General features: G+C 37.5%; 1 protein-coding gene across 3 annotated transcripts in view; it reads left to right on the forward strand.

Annotated features, from left to right (window-relative positions):
- The first annotated feature begins 615 nt into the window (after positions 1-615).
- Positions 616-18,696, forward strand: part of EXOC6B (exocyst complex component 6B) — a 661,839-nt gene continuing 643,758 nt past the window's right edge. For 2 of the 3 annotated variants that reach the window (XM_043468197.1, XM_043468199.1), the window contains exon 1: positions 616-852. In XM_043468197.1, the coding sequence (XP_043324132.1) occupies positions 740-852 (113 nt within the window). In that variant the 5' untranslated portion in view covers positions 616-739. The remainder of the gene's footprint in view (positions 853-18,696) is intronic. The other variant, XM_043468198.1, reaches the window with a different exon arrangement.

The following is an 18,696-nucleotide window of genomic DNA, read 5'->3' on the forward strand; positions in this document are numbered from 1 at the left end:
CACCTTCCAATCACACCTTTTGAAATGTTCAGGCACAGTCTGTCAATGAATTCTTCACAGACAGAAGTGCTTGCAGTGTTTGATTCTCAGAACTTGCTTAGAGGTACATTACACCTCTGTTAGTTTTGGCTTTTTAGTTTTGGGCTTTTCCTCCTTCATAACTTGTAAGATCTCTGTTCAGAGAAACCTAGTTAATCCTTTAATATTCGCGCCTAAAGAGGCTTTTGCACTTTGAGGCAAGGGTCTTAAACAAGAACTACCTGACAGTCGTCGTTGCATATGAAGTCCTCAATTGTTCCTGCCTTACAGTAGAACTTTTTTTTTTTTCCCTCTAAAAAACAAGTTTATTTGGCTGTACCAGGTTATAGTTGCAGCACATGGGATCTAATTCCTTGACCAGGGATTGAACCCCGGGCACCCTGCCTTGGGAGTACGGAATCTTCAGTTCAGTTCAGTTAGCCACTGGATATAGTGGAGCTTTTAATACAAGTTTGTAGCTTCAATGAATAATGTGTGAAACCAGGCTATTTCTCCCAGAGAACTACAAATCCCAGCGGGCATCGCGCGGAACGCCCGCGGACGTGGTGATGCTAGGGGGCGTGCCCAGTCTGAGGGAGGGGTCGTCCTGCGGGTGGCCGGAGGCTTAGGATCCCCGGGAGCCTGGAGTGAGAGAGAGAGATTGAGAGCGAAAGGTGAGCGGAGCTGAGGGAGGGGACGCGCTGCGGGGCTCCCCGAGTCTATGGAGCGGGTTAAGATGGCGGAGGCGGAGAGCCTGGAGACAGCGGCGGAGCACGAACGGATTCTTCGAGAGATCGAGAGCACCGACACGGCCTGCATCGGGCCCACGCTCAGGTACCCTGGGTACCGGGGCCACAGACGGGTGGGCACGGGCGGGACCCGGGAGCAGGCTCCCTCGGGACTGTGCGCCCGGCCGGCCTCCTGCAGGGCCAGCGCCGGCCCCTCCCTTCGGAGAACCCGGCGAGCGACCTCCACCCTCGGCGAGGCAGATCCCCCTCCGTAGCCCCGCAGACCCGACGTGGGGTTCCTTCCCGACCGTCGGCGCCGGCAGCCCCGTTACCCTGTAGGCTCCTTCTGCCTCCCTCAGGACTGGGCAGCATTCGTTCTCCCTCCGAGGCTGGCCCGGCGCGGGCAGCCGGAGCGCGCCCGACAGATGGTGGTTCTTAGCAGAGGGTCCCCCTGAGGACATCACCCTTCTGCCCCAGACGCAGGTCCGACTCTTCAGGCAAAACAGAATTCACCCCACAGTCTGTTGCTCGGAGAGCAAACTTGCCTCTTTAAAAAATCACAATTACTTCTCAGAAACGAGTTCCTGAAAATCCTAGGCCTGGAAGGAAGGAAGTTTCCTTCAACCCGCGCGCCCCTCTCCTGGGAGCGGCACTTGCCGAGCCCTGTCAGGAGAACGACCTCCCCAGGAGAACGACCTCCCCAAAGGTCAGATTCCTGGTGCTTATCGCAGAAAAGACGTTGTCTCCCTCCGTTCCCCGTGACCCTTACTTTGCCCACACACCCCCATTTCACTTGGAGACGTCAAACTAAGCCGCCACCTACCTCAACTTATTTAACAAACTTAGGTACAACTTACTGTGTACAGCGCAAGACATTTATTAAGAGATTTACAAGTATAACTTATTCAAACCGCAAAACAGCCCTATTAGGTAGGTACTGTTATTACCCTCATTTTACAGATGAAGCCCATAGAGGTTAAGTGACTTGCCCAAGGTCACAGAGAAAATAAAGTAGGAGAGTCGCGATTCTGCTCAGGCATTCTGGATCCAGAGTATGCGTTTTTAACCCGTCTTATTCCGCCTCATTTGGGGATCACCATCTATTTGTACTTTCTGTTAATTACTCAACCAAGCACAAACTACCTTTCTCTTTCCCCTCAGTTTATTAGAGCCAACACATCGTCCTTCCTGTGGCACCTTCTGATCTCCATGCAGCCAACAGAGAGAATGATCTTACCCGCCTTGTACAGTCTTCGGTCGCTATTCCTCCCTTCATAAAGATTATTACTCACTGCTTGTTTTTTTCATGGGGAGAAGTTGCCTCATGAAAGTGGTTCAAAGAGGGGCAGGCTGAGAACTTCGCTTCTCATCTCCACCGCCACAGCTTCCTTCTCCAGGGCACATGGTTCTCCCAGTGCCAGACCTGGACATGGGACATGACCGACCATCCCTAGTAGTTTGCTTTTTGTCCCTGACTGCACTATGATCATGACTATCATGCTCCTCTCTTTTCGTATTTTCTTGAGCTCTTAAAGGTGAATGACCCTCATTTCATTATCTTTACTTTTATAAAAACTAAGACTACATACTGGTATTCTGTGTGCATTACTATTGGTTATTAATATTGGTTTTTGTAAAACAAAATATTATTAGACTTACAGAGGATGCTGTTTGAGTATTCTACTAAGAAATTTGGCTGCTGAGCTATATAGTTGGCAGCCAAGCAAAGCTCCCACTGAAATAGTTGGGATTACCAGAGTTTTTAGGAAGGATTTTTCATCAGAACACCGTTAATATTGTCTTGAGTTGGTTGTTTTTAGTTGCTATTCAGTTCAGTTTTTGGTTTATATGATAAATGACTTAATTTAGTGTTATCAATTTAGCTTGCTGTGATTTATTATGTTAGCTCTCCACTGAATAATAATGCATGTTTGTTCAGCTGCAGTTTGGCCTATAATTTTCCATTATGTTGACTGAAGAGTATACGTTACATTTAAAATGTTATCCATTTCCCCTAAAATTTGCTGTATTATCACTGAATTCCACTGGAAAGTGGGGATTTTTTGGGCTAAATGAAGTAGAGATCTTTTGTCCTAAGGGGACATGGTAAGAAAAGTTTTGAGAACCGCTGCACTGTCCTACTAGTTTTATTTTCTTTTGTTGACTCTGTTTTATTTTTATCAGGGGCTTTTCATTTTTGGCATTGTCCTATCTTTGATGGATAACCCTAAATCTTAACTATCAGACCCAAGATTCAATCATATGAACATCCTATAATACAAGTAATATCCACTGTCTTTGTCTTCAGTCTAGCTTGTTCCTGCCCGTATTCATAGGAGATGATCTCATCTTTCTTCCTTATCCCATGCAGAGGCAGCAGCATGCATAGACTTGGTGTTTCAGATCTCATGCTTTACCCTGGGTGCATGTTCATAATCATTATCTTTTGGTTTTCCATCACACTCAGTAAACAGGTATGATAAAGGCAACAGGCTTTCCTTCCTGACATTACCGTCAACTGTAAATCTCAGCCTCTATCCCTGTTCATAGTCTTTCCTTTTTCTTCTGTCTTTTGAGGCATTTTTGAGGCTCTTGGTTCTTACCTGTCCCTGAGATAGGTGTTCTAACTGAAGAGGAACTAAATAATAATAATCTGTGGTACCAAATTATTCTTCCAGTTTTATCCCTTTTTGTTTGAGGAGCCACAATGGCTTGACTTTTTCATTATATAACTAGCCTTATTTTAATCTTGAAACAGTACTTGCAATATTAGTTGATTACTGTTTGTCATAAGGAGTGACTTTCCTTATTCATTGTAATTCTAAAAGTCCCAAGCTTATCCATGCATACAGAGGCTGTTGCCTAGAAGATTCTTTTGGGGAAGCAGCCATCTCTTCTCTGTTTTCATCTCAAAAATTATTTTGTTAGCTACAAGTCCTAATTTTGCAGATGAGGAAAGAAGCCCATTAGATGTAAGGGCATGTCTTATTTTAAAAATAATATTGATTCTTGCTTTGTAGTGCTAATGCACTACAGAAATTGATCACAAAATATTGTGCTGCTAATGCACTGCAAAAATTGATCACAGAATATTGGTCACAAATCACTCATGAACAATAGCTCAATATTCTCATTTTTCAAATCACATCTATGTATCTCTTTCTTTCATATCACTTACTCAGAATAAGCTATTTCCTCACTTTGTTCTCTGGGTACAAGCAATTAATATTCAGTTTTAATTGTTATTTAAGATTTTAAAACAGTCTTTTAAACTTAGCAGTGAAATACCTTGCCTTTAAAACAATAGCTTTATTGAGATATTCATATACTGTACAGTTTACCAATTTAAACTGTACAATTCATTTTTTTAGCAAATTCACAGAATTTTGCAACAGTTACCACGATCTAACTTTAGAACATTTTCGTCAGCCCTGAAAGAAACCCCATACCCATTTGCAGTCACTCTTCATTCTGTCCCTTCCCCAGGCAGTTACTACTTTCTGTCTTCATGGGTTTGTGTATTTTGTTCACTTCACATAAATGGAATCATAGAACATTTTGAGGAACTGCCAAACTGTGTAACAAAATGCCTGCACCATTTTTTATTCCCACTAGCAATGTATAAGGGTTCTAGTTTCTCCATATCCTTATCAGCACTTGTTGCTATCTTTTTTTATTTTAGCCATCCCAGTGGATATGAAATTGTATCTCACTGTCATTTTGATTTGCATTTCTCTAATGGTTAATCTTTTCATGTGCTTATTAGTTATTTCTTTATCTTTTTTGGAGCAGTGCCTTCAGTTCCTTTGCCCAGTTTTTAATTGGATTATTTTTATTGTTGAGTTATAAGTGTTCTTTATATATTCTGGATGTATCTTTTATCAGGAATAGGATTTGCAAATACTTTTTTCCATTCTTTTGGGTGTTTTTTTCATTTTTCTTGATGGTATCACCTGCTGCATGAAAGTTTTAAATATTGATATGATGCCAGTGTATCTAGTTTTTATTTTTTTGCTTGTGTTTTTGGTGTTGTATCTAGGAAACCTTTGCTTAACCCAAGATTATGAAGATTTGCTCCTAAGAGTTGTATAATTTTATTTCTACATCAAGGTCTGTGATCCATTTTGAGTTGATTTTTGTCTACCATATAAGGAAGGGTGTCCAATTTCATTCTTTTGCATGTTGATGTGCAGTTTTTCCAGCATCATTTGTTGAGTGCCATTTTTTCTTATCCAGATATATTTCTGGTTGACTTATTTTATCTTTTTATCATGAAATTTATGTTTCTTATTTGTAGCAGCAGTGTAACCTTCAAGACCTTGTCATTGTGTTTATTTGACCTCCCTTGTTGAGTGTTCTCAGTTGGGAAGAAGTTTGCTCTATTGTTTTCAGCTAACGATTTTCTCTTTTTAGCTTAGTTGCTGCCTTCCATTTTTAAGGGGCCTGTCTTGTAAGGATGATATGATTGCTATATTTGATGCTGGTAAAGCACTTTACTCTCGGGACTGAATCTTGTCTTACTATATGGAATGGTTTTGTGTTATACTGCTTAGTGTTAAGATTTACAAACTGTATTAATGATAGAATCTTATCTATTTGATCTTTACCACTATTAAAACATTAAAAAATTATGTCAACATTATAAACATTTTGGAAGCTATATTAAGAATTACTTGTACTCTTATAGCTGCTGTTGTTTTGGCGCATTTCCTTCTAGATGCTTGCTTTATTTATTCTGTTGTTAAAAAATTATATTCTTGGTATAGCAAGAGTTTTTTCTCTTGCTTATTTGGTGGTGGAGGTGGTTTAGTTGCTAAGTTGTGACCTTCTCTCGTGACCCCATAGACTGTAACCTACCAGGCTCCTCTGTCCTCATCCATTGCAGGCAGATTCTTCACTGCTGAGCCACCAGGGAAGCCCAAACTGTGTATAAAGCTGCCTCTTCCAGAACACAAATATGGGGAATATTTTCAAAGGCTCTTTTGCTGAATGTCAGTTGATAATTAAATATGGTGAACCGACCTCCCCACTTACTGCTTCTCTGCCTTTGGCCACATGGCTTTGTTTTCCATCCTTTGGCCTCCCATTACCTAAGTTGTACAAAATCCAGGTAATCATAATCCTTGGTTGATGACACTTCATCATTATTGGTCCCTGTATGGACCTCTTTAAGCAGTTAATTATTTTTATAAGCAACTTACCACCTGAGTGGGCAATTTTTTTCATCTTTAAATGGGGATACAACCTACATTGCAGGAACAGCATTAAAAAAAAAGGAGATAAAGCATTCTTCATGGTACCTGCTAGGTAGTAGTAACTCTGATAGTATAAGTCATTTTCTGCCTTTTACCCTTCAGTTTGTAATGAGGATTTAGGTGTTTCATTGTTGTTTAATTGCTAAGTCGTGTCTGACTCTTTGTGACTCCATAGACTGTAGCCCACCAGGCTCCTCTGTCTATGGAATTTCTCAGGCAAGAGTGGGTTGTCATTTCCTTCGCCAAGGGATCTTCCTTACCCAGGGACTGAACCCGTGTCTCCTGCTTGTCAGGCGGATTCTTTACCACTGAGCCGGTGTTAATTACAAAACTTTGTGTTTGGAGTGATTCTTGACTTTTTTTTCCTTCTACTCATATATCTGAGGGATAAAATATTCCTCAATAATCTGACCCTGGAAATGGTAATTTTGAGATAGATTGGAGAATGGAGGAGGAGATATGAAACAATTTTATAAAAGCAGTTTAGGTGACTCTGACATACTCTTTCCTTGACAATCAATGAGGGGAAAGAAATGATCTCCCATTTCTGATCGTTTATTTTTTAGTAGTAACTTCCTTTTAAAAGTAACATTTTTATATTTTAACTTATAACTGTAAGGTAGTGACTTTTAAAGAGAAGAAACAAACAACAAACTTAATCCTACCACCCTGTCACAACTCTTATTTTTGTATATTTCTTTTAAGCTTTTTCCATATTAATTTTATTATATTAGAAGAATAATATCATGTTATGTGTTGCTTTTTCATGTAACAGTTTTATACATTGTTATATATCCATATCATTTTAGTGACTTCATTCATGAATTAATTTATTCATTTATTCAGCAGATATTTATGAAACAACTTCTGTGTGTCAGTTATTCTTCCAGACTCTGGGGTATAATAGAGAACAAAATAGATACATCCTTGCCCTTTTGGACCATGCATTCTACTAGAGCACTTACAGAATAAACAAATACATAGGCACATAAAATAATAGTGCTATTTAGTGGTTATGTTACATATGATGGGATATTGTTTCTGACTAGGTGGTTAGAAAAAGTTGTTTGAAGGAGCAAGCCATATATCTCTTCAGACAGCAGGCACGGTATGAAGACCCTCAGGAGAAGCATAGTGGGAGGTGATGGTAGGATATCAGTGAGGGTCCAGATAGCATAGACTAAGAAAGAGACTGTTTTTATTTCTAAGTGTCATGTCAAGGTACAGAAGAGCATTGAGCAGGGATGTGACATGCACTAACTTAAGTTAAACAAAGAATATTCTGGCTGCTATGTGGAGATTGGAGTAAGAGGAGAAACAGGCAAACCAGTCAAGAAAGTGAAAGAAAAGTGAAAGTCGCTCAGTTGTGTCTGACTCTTTGCGACCCCATGGACTGTCCATGGAATTTTCTAGGCCAGAATACTGGAGTGGGTAGCCTTTCCGTTCTCCAGGGGATCTTCCCAACCCAGGAATTAAACTCAGATCTCCTGCACTGCAGGCGGACTCTTTACTAGCTGAGCCACAAGGGAAGCCCAAGAATAATGGAGTGGGTAGCCTATCCCTTCTTTAGCGGATCTTCCCAATGGGAAGAACCGGGAAGTCGCCTGCATTGGAATGGAACCGGGGTCTCCAGCGTTGCAGGCAGATTCTTTACCATCTGAGCTATCAGGGAAGCCCTAACCAGTCAAGGGATATTTGGAATTATAAGAGCTAAGAGATGGTTGTAGCATGCAGTAAGATGTTGGGGAGAAGGTGATGAGAAGTAGCTGGATTTAGAATATTATTTTGAAAACAGTCAAACTTTTGGGATTACTTATGGGGGTTAAAGAAAGAGAGGAACCAAACATGATTCCAAGGCTCTTGGCTTAGGTAAATGGGTGAATAATGGTGGTGCCATTTAGTGAAATAGAGAATAAAGGGGAAGGAACTTTATTTTTCTTTATAACACTTACTTTTGCCTGACACATATTTTTGATTGTCTCCTCTATTGGAATTTGTATTCCAGAAGGGGAGGAATTTTGTTCCTTTTGTTTGCTACTGTATCCTGGGAACCTAAAAGAGAGCCTGGCAAACAGTTGGTGCTCAATAAATATTTGTTGAATGAATAGAAGAATAAAATAATTGTACCATGAGCTGTTAATTATCTGGGGGATTAATTAACTGATTTGCAGATTAACTGTCTTTAAAAAAGTATGACTAGGCTTTTGAGAAAAAATAAAACTGCTGAAAATCTTGAAAACCTTGACATATCAGAGGTTTTTATTTTTTGGAATTATATATAATTTTAGAATTTCTTTTTCTCTTCATTGAAAGCGTAACCTAAAATAACTGGCCTCTAATGCCTGTCATTCTTCAGTATTTTTGCAGTGTTGTTAAAATTTTTCAAATTTAAGTGTAACTCGAGTAAAATGTTATTTTCTAAGTTAAAATATTTATAGATTTGGGAAAAAGGGGATAGAAATAAGTTTCAGTTACATTATGGAATTGTTGTTCAGTCACTAAGTTGAGTCTGACTCTTTGCGATCCCATGAACTGCAGCATGCCAGGCTTCCCTGTCCTTCACTATCTCCCTGAGTTTGCTCAAACTCATGTTCATTGAGTCCGTGATGCCATCCAACCATCTTGTCCTCTGTTGCCCCCCTTCTCCTCTTGCTCTCAGTTTTTTCCCAGGGTCTTTTCCAGTGAGTCAGCTCTTCACATCAGGTGGCCAAAGTATTGGAACTTAAGCTTCAGCATCAGTTCTTCCAATGAATATTCAGGGTTGATTTCCATTAGACCCTTGCAGTCCAAGGGACTCTCAAGAGTCTTCTCCAGCACCACAGTTCAGAAGCATCAATTGTTCAGTGCTCAGCCTTCTTTATGGTCCAACTCTCACATCCATACATGACTACTGGAAAAACCATTGCTTTAACTATATGGACCTTTACCAGCAAAGTGATGTCTCTGCTTTTTAATACATTGTCTAGGTTTGTCGTAACTTTTCTTCCAAGGAGCAAGTGTCTTTTAATTTCATGGTTGCAGTCACCATAAAAAAACAAAATCTGATACTGTTTCCACATTTTCTCCATTTATTTGCCATAAAGTGATGGAACCGGATGCCATGGTCTTCATTTTTTGAATGTTGAGTTTCAAGCCAGCTTTTTCACTCTCTCCTCTTTCACCTTCATCAGAGACCCTTTGGTTTGTCTTTGTTTTCTGCCATTAAAGAGTATCATCTGCATATCTGAGGTTGTTGGTATTTCTGTCTGCAGTCTTGATTCCAGCTTGTGCTTCATCCAGCCCGGCATTTCACATGTACTCTGCATATAAGTTAAATCAGTAGGGTGACAATATTCAGCTTTCACATACTCCTTTCCCAATTTGAAACTAGTCCATTTTTCCATTTCCAGGTCTAAATATTGCTTTTGTTCAGGTTTCTCAGGAGGCAGGTAATGTGTCTGGTATTCTCATCTCATTAAGAATATTCTATAGTTTGTTGTGATCCACACAGTCAAAGGGTTTAGCATAGTCAGTGAAGCAAAAGTAGATTTTTTTTTGGAATTCCCTTGCTTTTTCTGTGATCCAGCATATGTTGGCAGTTTGATCTCTGGTTTCTTTGCCTTTCTAAATCCAGCTTGTACATCTAGAAGTTCTTGGTTCACGTACTGCTGAAGCCTATCTTGAAGGATTTTGAGCATAATCTTACTGGCATGTGAAATGATTGCAATTGTATGGTAATTTGAACATAACTTTGGCATTGTCCTTCTTTGGGATTGGAATGAAAACTGACCTTTTCCAGTCCTGTGGCCTCTGCTGAGTTTTCCACATTTGCTGGCATGTTGAGTGCAGCTTTTTCACAGCATTATCTTTTAGGATTTGAAATAGTTCAACTGGAATTCCATCACTTCCACTAGCTTCGTTCGTAGTGATGCTTCCTTAGGCTCACTTGACTTCACACTCCAGGATGTCTGGCTTTAGGTGAGTGCACCATTGTGGTTATCTGGGTCATTGAGAGCTTCCTCTACAGTATGAAGTAGGATAATGAATTTTTTTGTAGTTTGATAGTGTTAGGTTTTATTTTAATAACTTCATTGAATTGTCAAGCAAATTGGAAAAATGAACAAAGTCTTGTAGCTGATAAGACAGTGCTGGTTTGGTTCTATCAGCAGTGGGCTCCAACTTTGATTTTATTTGAGCTAAATACACATTTTCATTGCAGCTCTTCCAGTGGAAGGTTATTCTAGTGTGTTAACTGATCAGTTAGATTCAAGCCATGGAAAAATTAGTAGTCACAGAGGGAAATTAAATGGGAGAGTAACATTTGGCAATCATTCCTATGTTGAATTTGAAGAGTTTATTAGGTATCATCAGATCAAATATGTGATGCTGGTGAAACTCATGTGGAAGTTTTACCTAGTATAATTCTGAAAATAAAAGAATGAATAGGTAAATTATTTCTATGAGTTAGAAATATTTAAAAAGTGGAAAGAAAAAGATATGAATTATAAATCTGGTATTTTTCCTATTCCCTCTCTGTTTTATTAATTTGTTGTTTATTCTTCCATTGCATTTTATTACAAATATAGGCATATATGATTTTATTTTCTCCTCCCCTTTTACATAATAAATAATATACTGTATATACAGTTATGTAGCTTAGTGTCTTATACTTCTTGCATTATTTCATCAGTATATTTTGGAGATCTGTCCTTATCAGTATGTAGAGATTTTCCTTATTCTTTTTTACAGCTACATAGTGTGACTATATTATGGTTTATTCATCCAGTCCCCTATTTCTGTATATTTGGATATTTCCAGTCTTCTGTTGGACAAAATGATGCAACTGTGAATAACCTTGAATATCTGTCATTTCCTATTGTACACATTGTACCGTATCTGTAGGATTGATTTTCAGAAGTGGGATTGCTAGGTAAAATGATTAATGTATTAAATATCTCTACTTTCATAGGTATTACTCTCTGTAGAGGTTATATCATTTTGTCCTCTTTTTAGTAGCCTATGAGATTGCTTGTTTCCCCATTGTTTTTTTTTAACAAAGTATATGTGTTAGACTTTTGATATTTTTCCAATATGATAAGTGACAAATGGTATTTCAGTGTAGTTTTTATTAGTGTTGTATTTCTTTCTATGAGTGAGGCTGAACGTTTCTTCCTATATATATAAAGGCTGTGTGTGTATATGTGTATGTGTGCTGTCTGTCCGTGTCCTTTGCCTAATTTTCTATAAGGTTGGCTTTTTTTCTTTTTGATTTGAGCACTAGTGAAGAGCCTTTGAACATGAGTTAGAATGAACTCTGGGAGTTGGTGATGGACGGGGAGGCCTGGCGTGCTGCAGTCCATGGGGCTGCAGAGTTGGACATGACTGAGCAAATGAATTGAACTGAACTGAAGAGCCCTTGATAGTTATACTTTGCTTAAATGCATTAGGAGTATACAAACGAAAATGGGTTGTGATTATTAAAACAAAGAAACTATTGTTTTTTTATGGAATGAAAGTTTCAAACCTGCCTTTTTATTGTTTTAATTATAAAGGAACATGAATAAACAGACTGTTTAAAATTACAAAAATCTTATACCTGTAGGCTATGGTAATTTGAAATCAAAAGCTTTTGGGGGAATGCATTAACATTGTTAGATAATGCTGCTTCATATAGGAATAAAATTCTTAGCAAGTCAGAGGTCAACATTTTAATAAATTCTTTACTTTAAATTGTTATGGTATATATTAATATGTTTATATAATTTCCAGCATCTGCATAATTTGTATATGAATTAGTTGCAAAAAATTACTGAGAAGGACAGTTGTGTAGCATGGAAAATTATTTTGAAGGACAGTTATTTAGTAGGGACAGTTATTTAGAAGGACAGTTATTTCAGAAGCAGTTTAGAATTTTATATGATATTTATGATTTTGCTTTAGTTTGGAATATGATATGCGTAGTTTGGAATATGAATATAGTTTGGGATATGAATATTTTTATGTCATTGAGGAAAATAATATTTTGATTCTTTCCATCATTGGATTTGATAGCTTTTAGTATTTGCTAATGATGTAATAATTGATTTAATCACATACAAGTTTTCAGCTTCCTGCTGAAAATAGCCTGAAGAAATTAAATTGGTGAGTAGCTTATCTATGAAATGTGTGAATCTAGGTTGAGATGCTGAGTATCTATGATATTTAATATTTGCTTGGAAGAAATACCAAAAATAATAAGGGGGGATGAGTTAGTAAAAACTGAATTAAAAACAGAGCTGGCCTTAAACACTAGTGACCTGTTGTGACTAATAACTTATTTCTTAGAGATAATCTGCTAAGGCTATGAGAAGAAAGAGTAAAGCTTTTTTTTTTTTTGTAGTGTAGTAGTATCTGCTGGAGTATGTAACAGGAAACAGAGAAGACAGTTTGCTGATTAACTGATGTGGCATGAACTTTGTTCACATATTTGAAATAAGCAGAGGTCAGCTAAGGAATAGAAAATGATAATGAAATATGTTAATCTTTTGGCTATTTTAAAAAACAATTTGTGATGTAAATTTGTAAGGTTATATTTATGTTATATTTTACATTTATAGATATCCTAAGGATGTTAAATGTTTTCTTTCAAATTGCAGGTAACTTAGCATTAATATTTCCTTTACGTTTTGACTGATTTTTCAAAGGGTGATTAATTTTGTTTTAACTTTGTTTTGTGGTTATTCTCAATCTCCTTCCCCTCTTATTCTGGTTGACAGTTGACTGTTCTCTCCTTCCCTCTCTTTTTCTCTGATTTTCCCCTTGCCTTGTTGTAGAGAGGAATTAGATGATTTCCAAAAATATATGTGATTTACAAAAATACACATAGTAGATACAGTCAAAGGTGGTGAGCAAATTAGAGCAAGGGAAAGCAAAGGTAGGAAAGAATGTTAAATCAAGAGAGAGTTATAAAAAGATTATGTTTGTTAAGGTAGCCATCAGTTTGGCTCTAGGGTTTCCAGCAGCTAGTGCAAAATGAGATATGCTTTGTTGTTTGAGTTATGGTGTAAAATTAAAAAGAAGTTACTTTGGAGAAGCACAGCTATTCTTGGTTCTGAGTAAGACCGGAGAACTGTTTATACCATATGTCCTCACAAAGAAGACCCTGTATAATGTAACTTTAATATCTGTATAGTAAATGCAGCAATATGTGGCAGGCTGTTTCTTACATTGTCCTTTAGTGAAAACATATGGCATAACCAAAGCACAATTTAGTAAAAGCAGTTCTGCAGGGAGTCAAGGGAATGCAGTTGTCTGCTTGTCTTGCCTTAATCAAGGCACAAATTTGATAATACCTACAGTGAAAGTTGTGCACTATCCCACTTACCTCCTTTTTTTTTTTTTATTATTGATCACTTTGAGAATCTTTGAATGCTATACACCCTTTCCTTAGTAAAATGCTTGTGACCAGTCTTCATAATTTCTAATCTAGAAGAGTGTATGCGTTGCATGTATATTAGTTAATTCTTCCTAAGTACTGCTTTTAGTAGTCAAGGTTTTTGACAAATGACAATTATCAATGAGTTCAAGATTATACATGTATATACTTGCCTTTCTTTCTGAATGTATCACTTGCCTATGTTCTTAGTTAAGTAAGACCCATGTGTGCTTTAAAAGTAAACCATCTGTGGGTTGGAATATTTTTATGAAAGTTGAAGAACCTGACTAAGCCACTTTATTCCTTCAAAAGAAATAGAGTGAGAGAGAATACTTAAGGATAGGGCCAAAGGTCTTTGGAAGTTATTTGGGTTGTGTTCTAGAGTGAAATAAATGCTGTTAAAGCCATAATAATTTTATTCCTAATAGTCTTAAATTTGGTGTTAAAAAAGACCAACCCATCTTGGCCATTTAAAAAATTGCCAGCAAATAAAGTAATCGTAGATATTTTGTCTTAAGTTGTGTAATTTAAAATATACTCTTGGGAAAATGTATGCCTTATTAATTAATGGAGGTTATTTATCTACAGTGTCTGCAACCTAACCTATTCTCAGTTCAGTTCAGTTGCTCAGTTGTGTCCAACTCTTTGAGACCCCATGGACTGCAGCACCCCAGGCCTCCCTGTCCATCACCAACTCCTGGAGCTTATCCTCAAACTCATGTCCATCGAATTGGTGATGCCATCCAACCATCTCATCCTCTGTCATCCCCTTCTCCTCCTGCCTTCAATCATCAGGGTCTTTTCCAGTGAGTCATTTCTTCACATCAGGTGGCCAAAGTATTGGGAGTTTCAGCTTCAGCATCAGTTGTCCCAATGAATACTCAGGACTTATTTCCTTTAGGATTGACTGGTTTGATCTCCTTGCAGTCAAAGGGTGTCTCAAGAGTCTTCTCCAACATCACAGTTCAAAAGCATCAATTCTTTGGCACTCAGTTTTCTTTATAGTCCAACTCTCACATCCATACATGACCACTGGAAAAACCACAGCTTTGACTAGATGGACCTTTGTTGGCAAAGTAATGTCTCTGCTTTTTAATATGCTGTCTAGGTTGGTCATAACTTTTCTTCCAAGGAGCAAGCATCTTTTAATTTCATGGCTGCAGTCACCATCTGCAGTGATTTTGGAGCCCTCCAAAAATAAAGTCTGTCACTGTTTCCATTGTTCCCCATCTGTTTGCCATGAAGTGATGGGACCAGATGCCATGATCTTAGTTTTCTGAATGTTGAGTTTTAAGCCAACTTTTTCACTCTCCTCTTTCACGTTCATAAAGAAGCTCTTTAGCTCTTCTTTGCTTTCTGCCATAAGTGTGGTGTCATCTGCATATCTGAAGTTATTGGTATTTCTCCCGGCAATCTTGATTCCAGCTTGTGCTTCATGCAGCCCAGCATTTTGCATAATGTGCTCTGCATATAAATTAAATAAGCAAGGTGTGACAGTATACAGCCTTGATGTATTCCTTTCCCGATTTGGAACCAGTCTGTTGTTCCATGTCCAGTTCTAACTGTTGCTTCCTGACCTGTGTACAGATTTCTTAGGAGGCAGGTAAGGTGGTCTGGTATTCCCATCTGTTGAAGAATTTTCCACAGTTTGTTGTGATCCACACAGTCAGAGGCTTTGGTATAGACAGTAAAGTAGAAGTGGATGTTTTTCTGGAACTCTCTTGCTGTTCTGATGATACAGCAGATGTTGGCAGTTTGATCTCTGGTTCCTCTGCCTTTTCTAAATCCAGCTTGAACATCTGGAAGTTCACAGTTCATGTACTGTTGAACCTATTCTAGATTTATAATTAAAAAACTGAGATGTTTAAGTCTCAAGAGCACAATGATTGACAAAATAAATTTAACCATGTAATATGTATTTGCATAACTGTGAACTGTGACTTAGAACTTTAAAAAACATGCATTGCTCAATTAAACATCTAAGTAAACAAGAACTATCACAGTACAACCAGCTAGATTACCTTGATGTGATTTGTGATGATGTATATTGACTAGGACTCTGTTAATACATGCCTCCCATTCACAGTTTTTTTTTAAGATTTTTTTTTTTTTTTGATAAGAACCATTTTTAAAGTCTTTATTGAATTTGTTACAATATTGCTTTTGTTGTTTATGTTCTGGTTTTTTGGTTTTGAGGCATGTGGGATCTTAGCTTCCCCACAAGGGAATGAACCTGCACCACCTGCATTAGAAAGTGAAATCTTAACCACTGGACTGCTAGGGAAGTCCCCCATTCAGAGAGTTGATGATCATCTCATCGACATGTATCTTGCACTATAATGAATTTACCTTCAGTTATACGGTAACTTGATAATCAGACTAGATAAAAGCAAAAGCAAAAACAATGACAGTAATAACAGATTTTTTAAAAGAGAAGTTCTATAATTTTTTGAGTATTTAGATGTTTCCAGTGTTTAGGATGCTGGATAAATATTCTTTTGTGTATTAGATAAGTGATAGGCCTTTTGCCAAAAGTGATAATTTGGATTAAAATGAGGCTCTTTTGCTATAATTGTTTTTGAATAAAAAGCTGTGGAGTAACACAGACTTTCAGTTTTGATTGTGTTTTTATGCACTTGGAACATGACAGACTGGGATGAAACTGCATCTTTTGGCACTGTAATTTTGTTTAGTGGAGCCACTGACATCTTATTTCTTGTCCAAGCCTTTGCTCTTATTGTTCTCAATATCTCTACATTTGAAAAGTGCTGTTTAATGTTTTTCTCCTTTTTAATGTTTTTGCAAATTTTGGCTTTGTTTCTTTCCTTTTATTTGTGCTTGCTTTTTGTATCTCTCTTCTGCTTCCTGAATCATCAAAGCAAGCAAGAATCATCACAGTGCAACTAACTTTCACTTTCTGGGGAAGCTCTGGTGCCAATAAACAATAAAATTTTAAGGGTAGTGATATGAAATGTGATCTTACCAAGAAATATGAATGAATAAGGGCTTCCCTGGCGGCTCAGCAGTAAAGAATCCGCCTACAATGCAGGAGATGCAGGAGATGCTGGTTCGACCTGTGGGTCAGGAAGATCCCCTGGAGGAGGGCATGACAACTACTCTAGCATTCTTGCCTGGAGAATCCCATGGTCTGAGAAGCCTAGCGGGCTACAGGCCACAGGGCCACAAAGAGTTTGACACTACTGAAGCAACTGAGCACGCACGCGTGAATGAACAGAAACAGCAGACAATGAGCTTGACTGAATCCATGTTATGAAATAGTGTTGGTATGGAGTTTGATTTTGAGAAAGACGTGTTTGTATAACACATTATAAAAAAAAGAAATAAGGGAGCTAGCCAAACGTTTTGTTCTTGATGAGGTAAAAGAATTACTTGACATTTATAAGGGAGAAGTGTACAACAAAGATCTTTTGGCATTGGAGTAGCAAAAGAAAGAGGAAAATGGAAAGAGAAGAGCTCTGGAAATCTAAAGAAAAATAGGCTATTGGAAACATTTTAAATGATAAATGTGGAACTGACTCTATACATTTATTATTTGCATTTTTAAAAAACGCAACTTTTTGTTTTGAGATAATTGGGGATTCAGTTCTAAGAAATTATACAGAGATCCCCTGTATCTTCTACACACTTTTCTCCACTAGTAGCATCTTGAAAAACTGTAGCACAATATATTAGGACCAAGATACTGGCATTGTTACAGTCAAAGTACAGAACATTTCCACCATCACAAGCATCCCTATTTTCCTTTTGTCCCTATATGCTCTTTAATCCCTGACAGCCAGTAAACTGTTCTCTATTTCTATAATTTTGTCATCTCAAGAATGTTATATAAATGGAACCATACAGAATGTAACATTTTGAAATTGGCTTTACTCACTCAGTATAATTTCCTGGAGATTTCATCCAAATTGTTGTGTTATATCAAGTTTGTCTCTTTTTATTGCAGAATAGTATTCCATGGTATAGCTGAACCACAGTTGTTTGATCATTTACCCATTAAAGGACATCTGGCTTGTTTACAGTTTTTGGTTATTAAAATGAAACTGCTATAAATACATCTGTAAAGGTTTTTGCATTTTGGTTGAACACACATTTTCACTTCTTTGGGGTATATAACTGGTAGTGGTATTGCTGGGTCATATAATAACTATGTTTAACCTTTTGAAGGACTACTAAACTTGTTTTCTAAAGTGGTGGTACCATTTTACATCCCTACCAGCAATGTAGGTGGGTTCCATTTTTCCAGATCCTTGCTAGCCTTTGGTATCACTATTTTTTGTTTTAGCCATTCTTATATGAATGTAGTAATATCTCTTTGTGGTTTTAATTTGCATTTTTCTAACTGCTAATGATGCTGAATATCTTGTCATATGCATATTTGCCATATGTGTATATACTTTGTTGAATTGCCTCTTCATGTGTTTCACCCAATTACTAATTAGATTTATTTTAATTGTTGAATTTTGAAAACTATATATCCTAGATACTAGTCCTTTATTGTATGTGTGATTTATAGACATTTTTTCCCACTCTGTGACTTGTCTTTTCACCTTCTTAACAGAGTCTGTTGCAGATCAGAAGTTTTTTATTTTGATGAAGTTCAAGTTACCATTTCTTCCTCATATAGAGCATATTTTTGGTACCAATTCTGAGAGCTATTTGCCTAGCCCGAGATCTTGAGGATTTTCCCCTGTTATTTTTTAATCCTAAAAGTTTATAGTTTTACTAAAATGTAAAGTCTGTGATTCATTTTGAGTTAAGTTTTGTAATTTTGTAGTTTTTGTATAAGGAGTGAGACTTCAAAGTTTCTGTCTCTCTCCTCCTCTCCTCTCCCCCCCACCTACCATGGATATCCCATTGTTATACCTCCTTTTATTGAAAAGGCTCTTTTTCCTCTAATGAGCTACTTTTGCACCTTTGTCAAAAGCCACTTGGGTATATTTGTGTATTCTGGGGTCTCATTTTTCTGTTGATCTATATGTCTGTCCCTCTGCCAGTATCATAGTCTTGGTTACCATAACTAAATAGAATAATGGGTAGATGGATCCCTCCCACTTTAATCTTTTTTTAATCAAAATGGTTTTAGTTCATTTATTTCCTTTGCCTTTCCAAATAAATTTTAGGATAATTTTGTCTACATCTATGAAAGTAACTTGCTGAGATTTTGATAGGAGTTGCATTAAACCTGTTATCAATTTGTGGAGAATTGACATCTTTACTTCATGAGTCTTCCAGTCACAAACCTGGTATGCCTTTCAATTTGTTTAGCTCTCTTTTTATCACC

This window comes from Cervus canadensis, chromosome 5 (genome assembly GCF_019320065.1).
Source record: "Cervus canadensis isolate Bull #8, Minnesota chromosome 5, ASM1932006v1, whole genome shotgun sequence".
Lineage (NCBI taxonomy): Eukaryota > Metazoa > Chordata > Mammalia > Artiodactyla > Cervidae > Cervus > Cervus canadensis.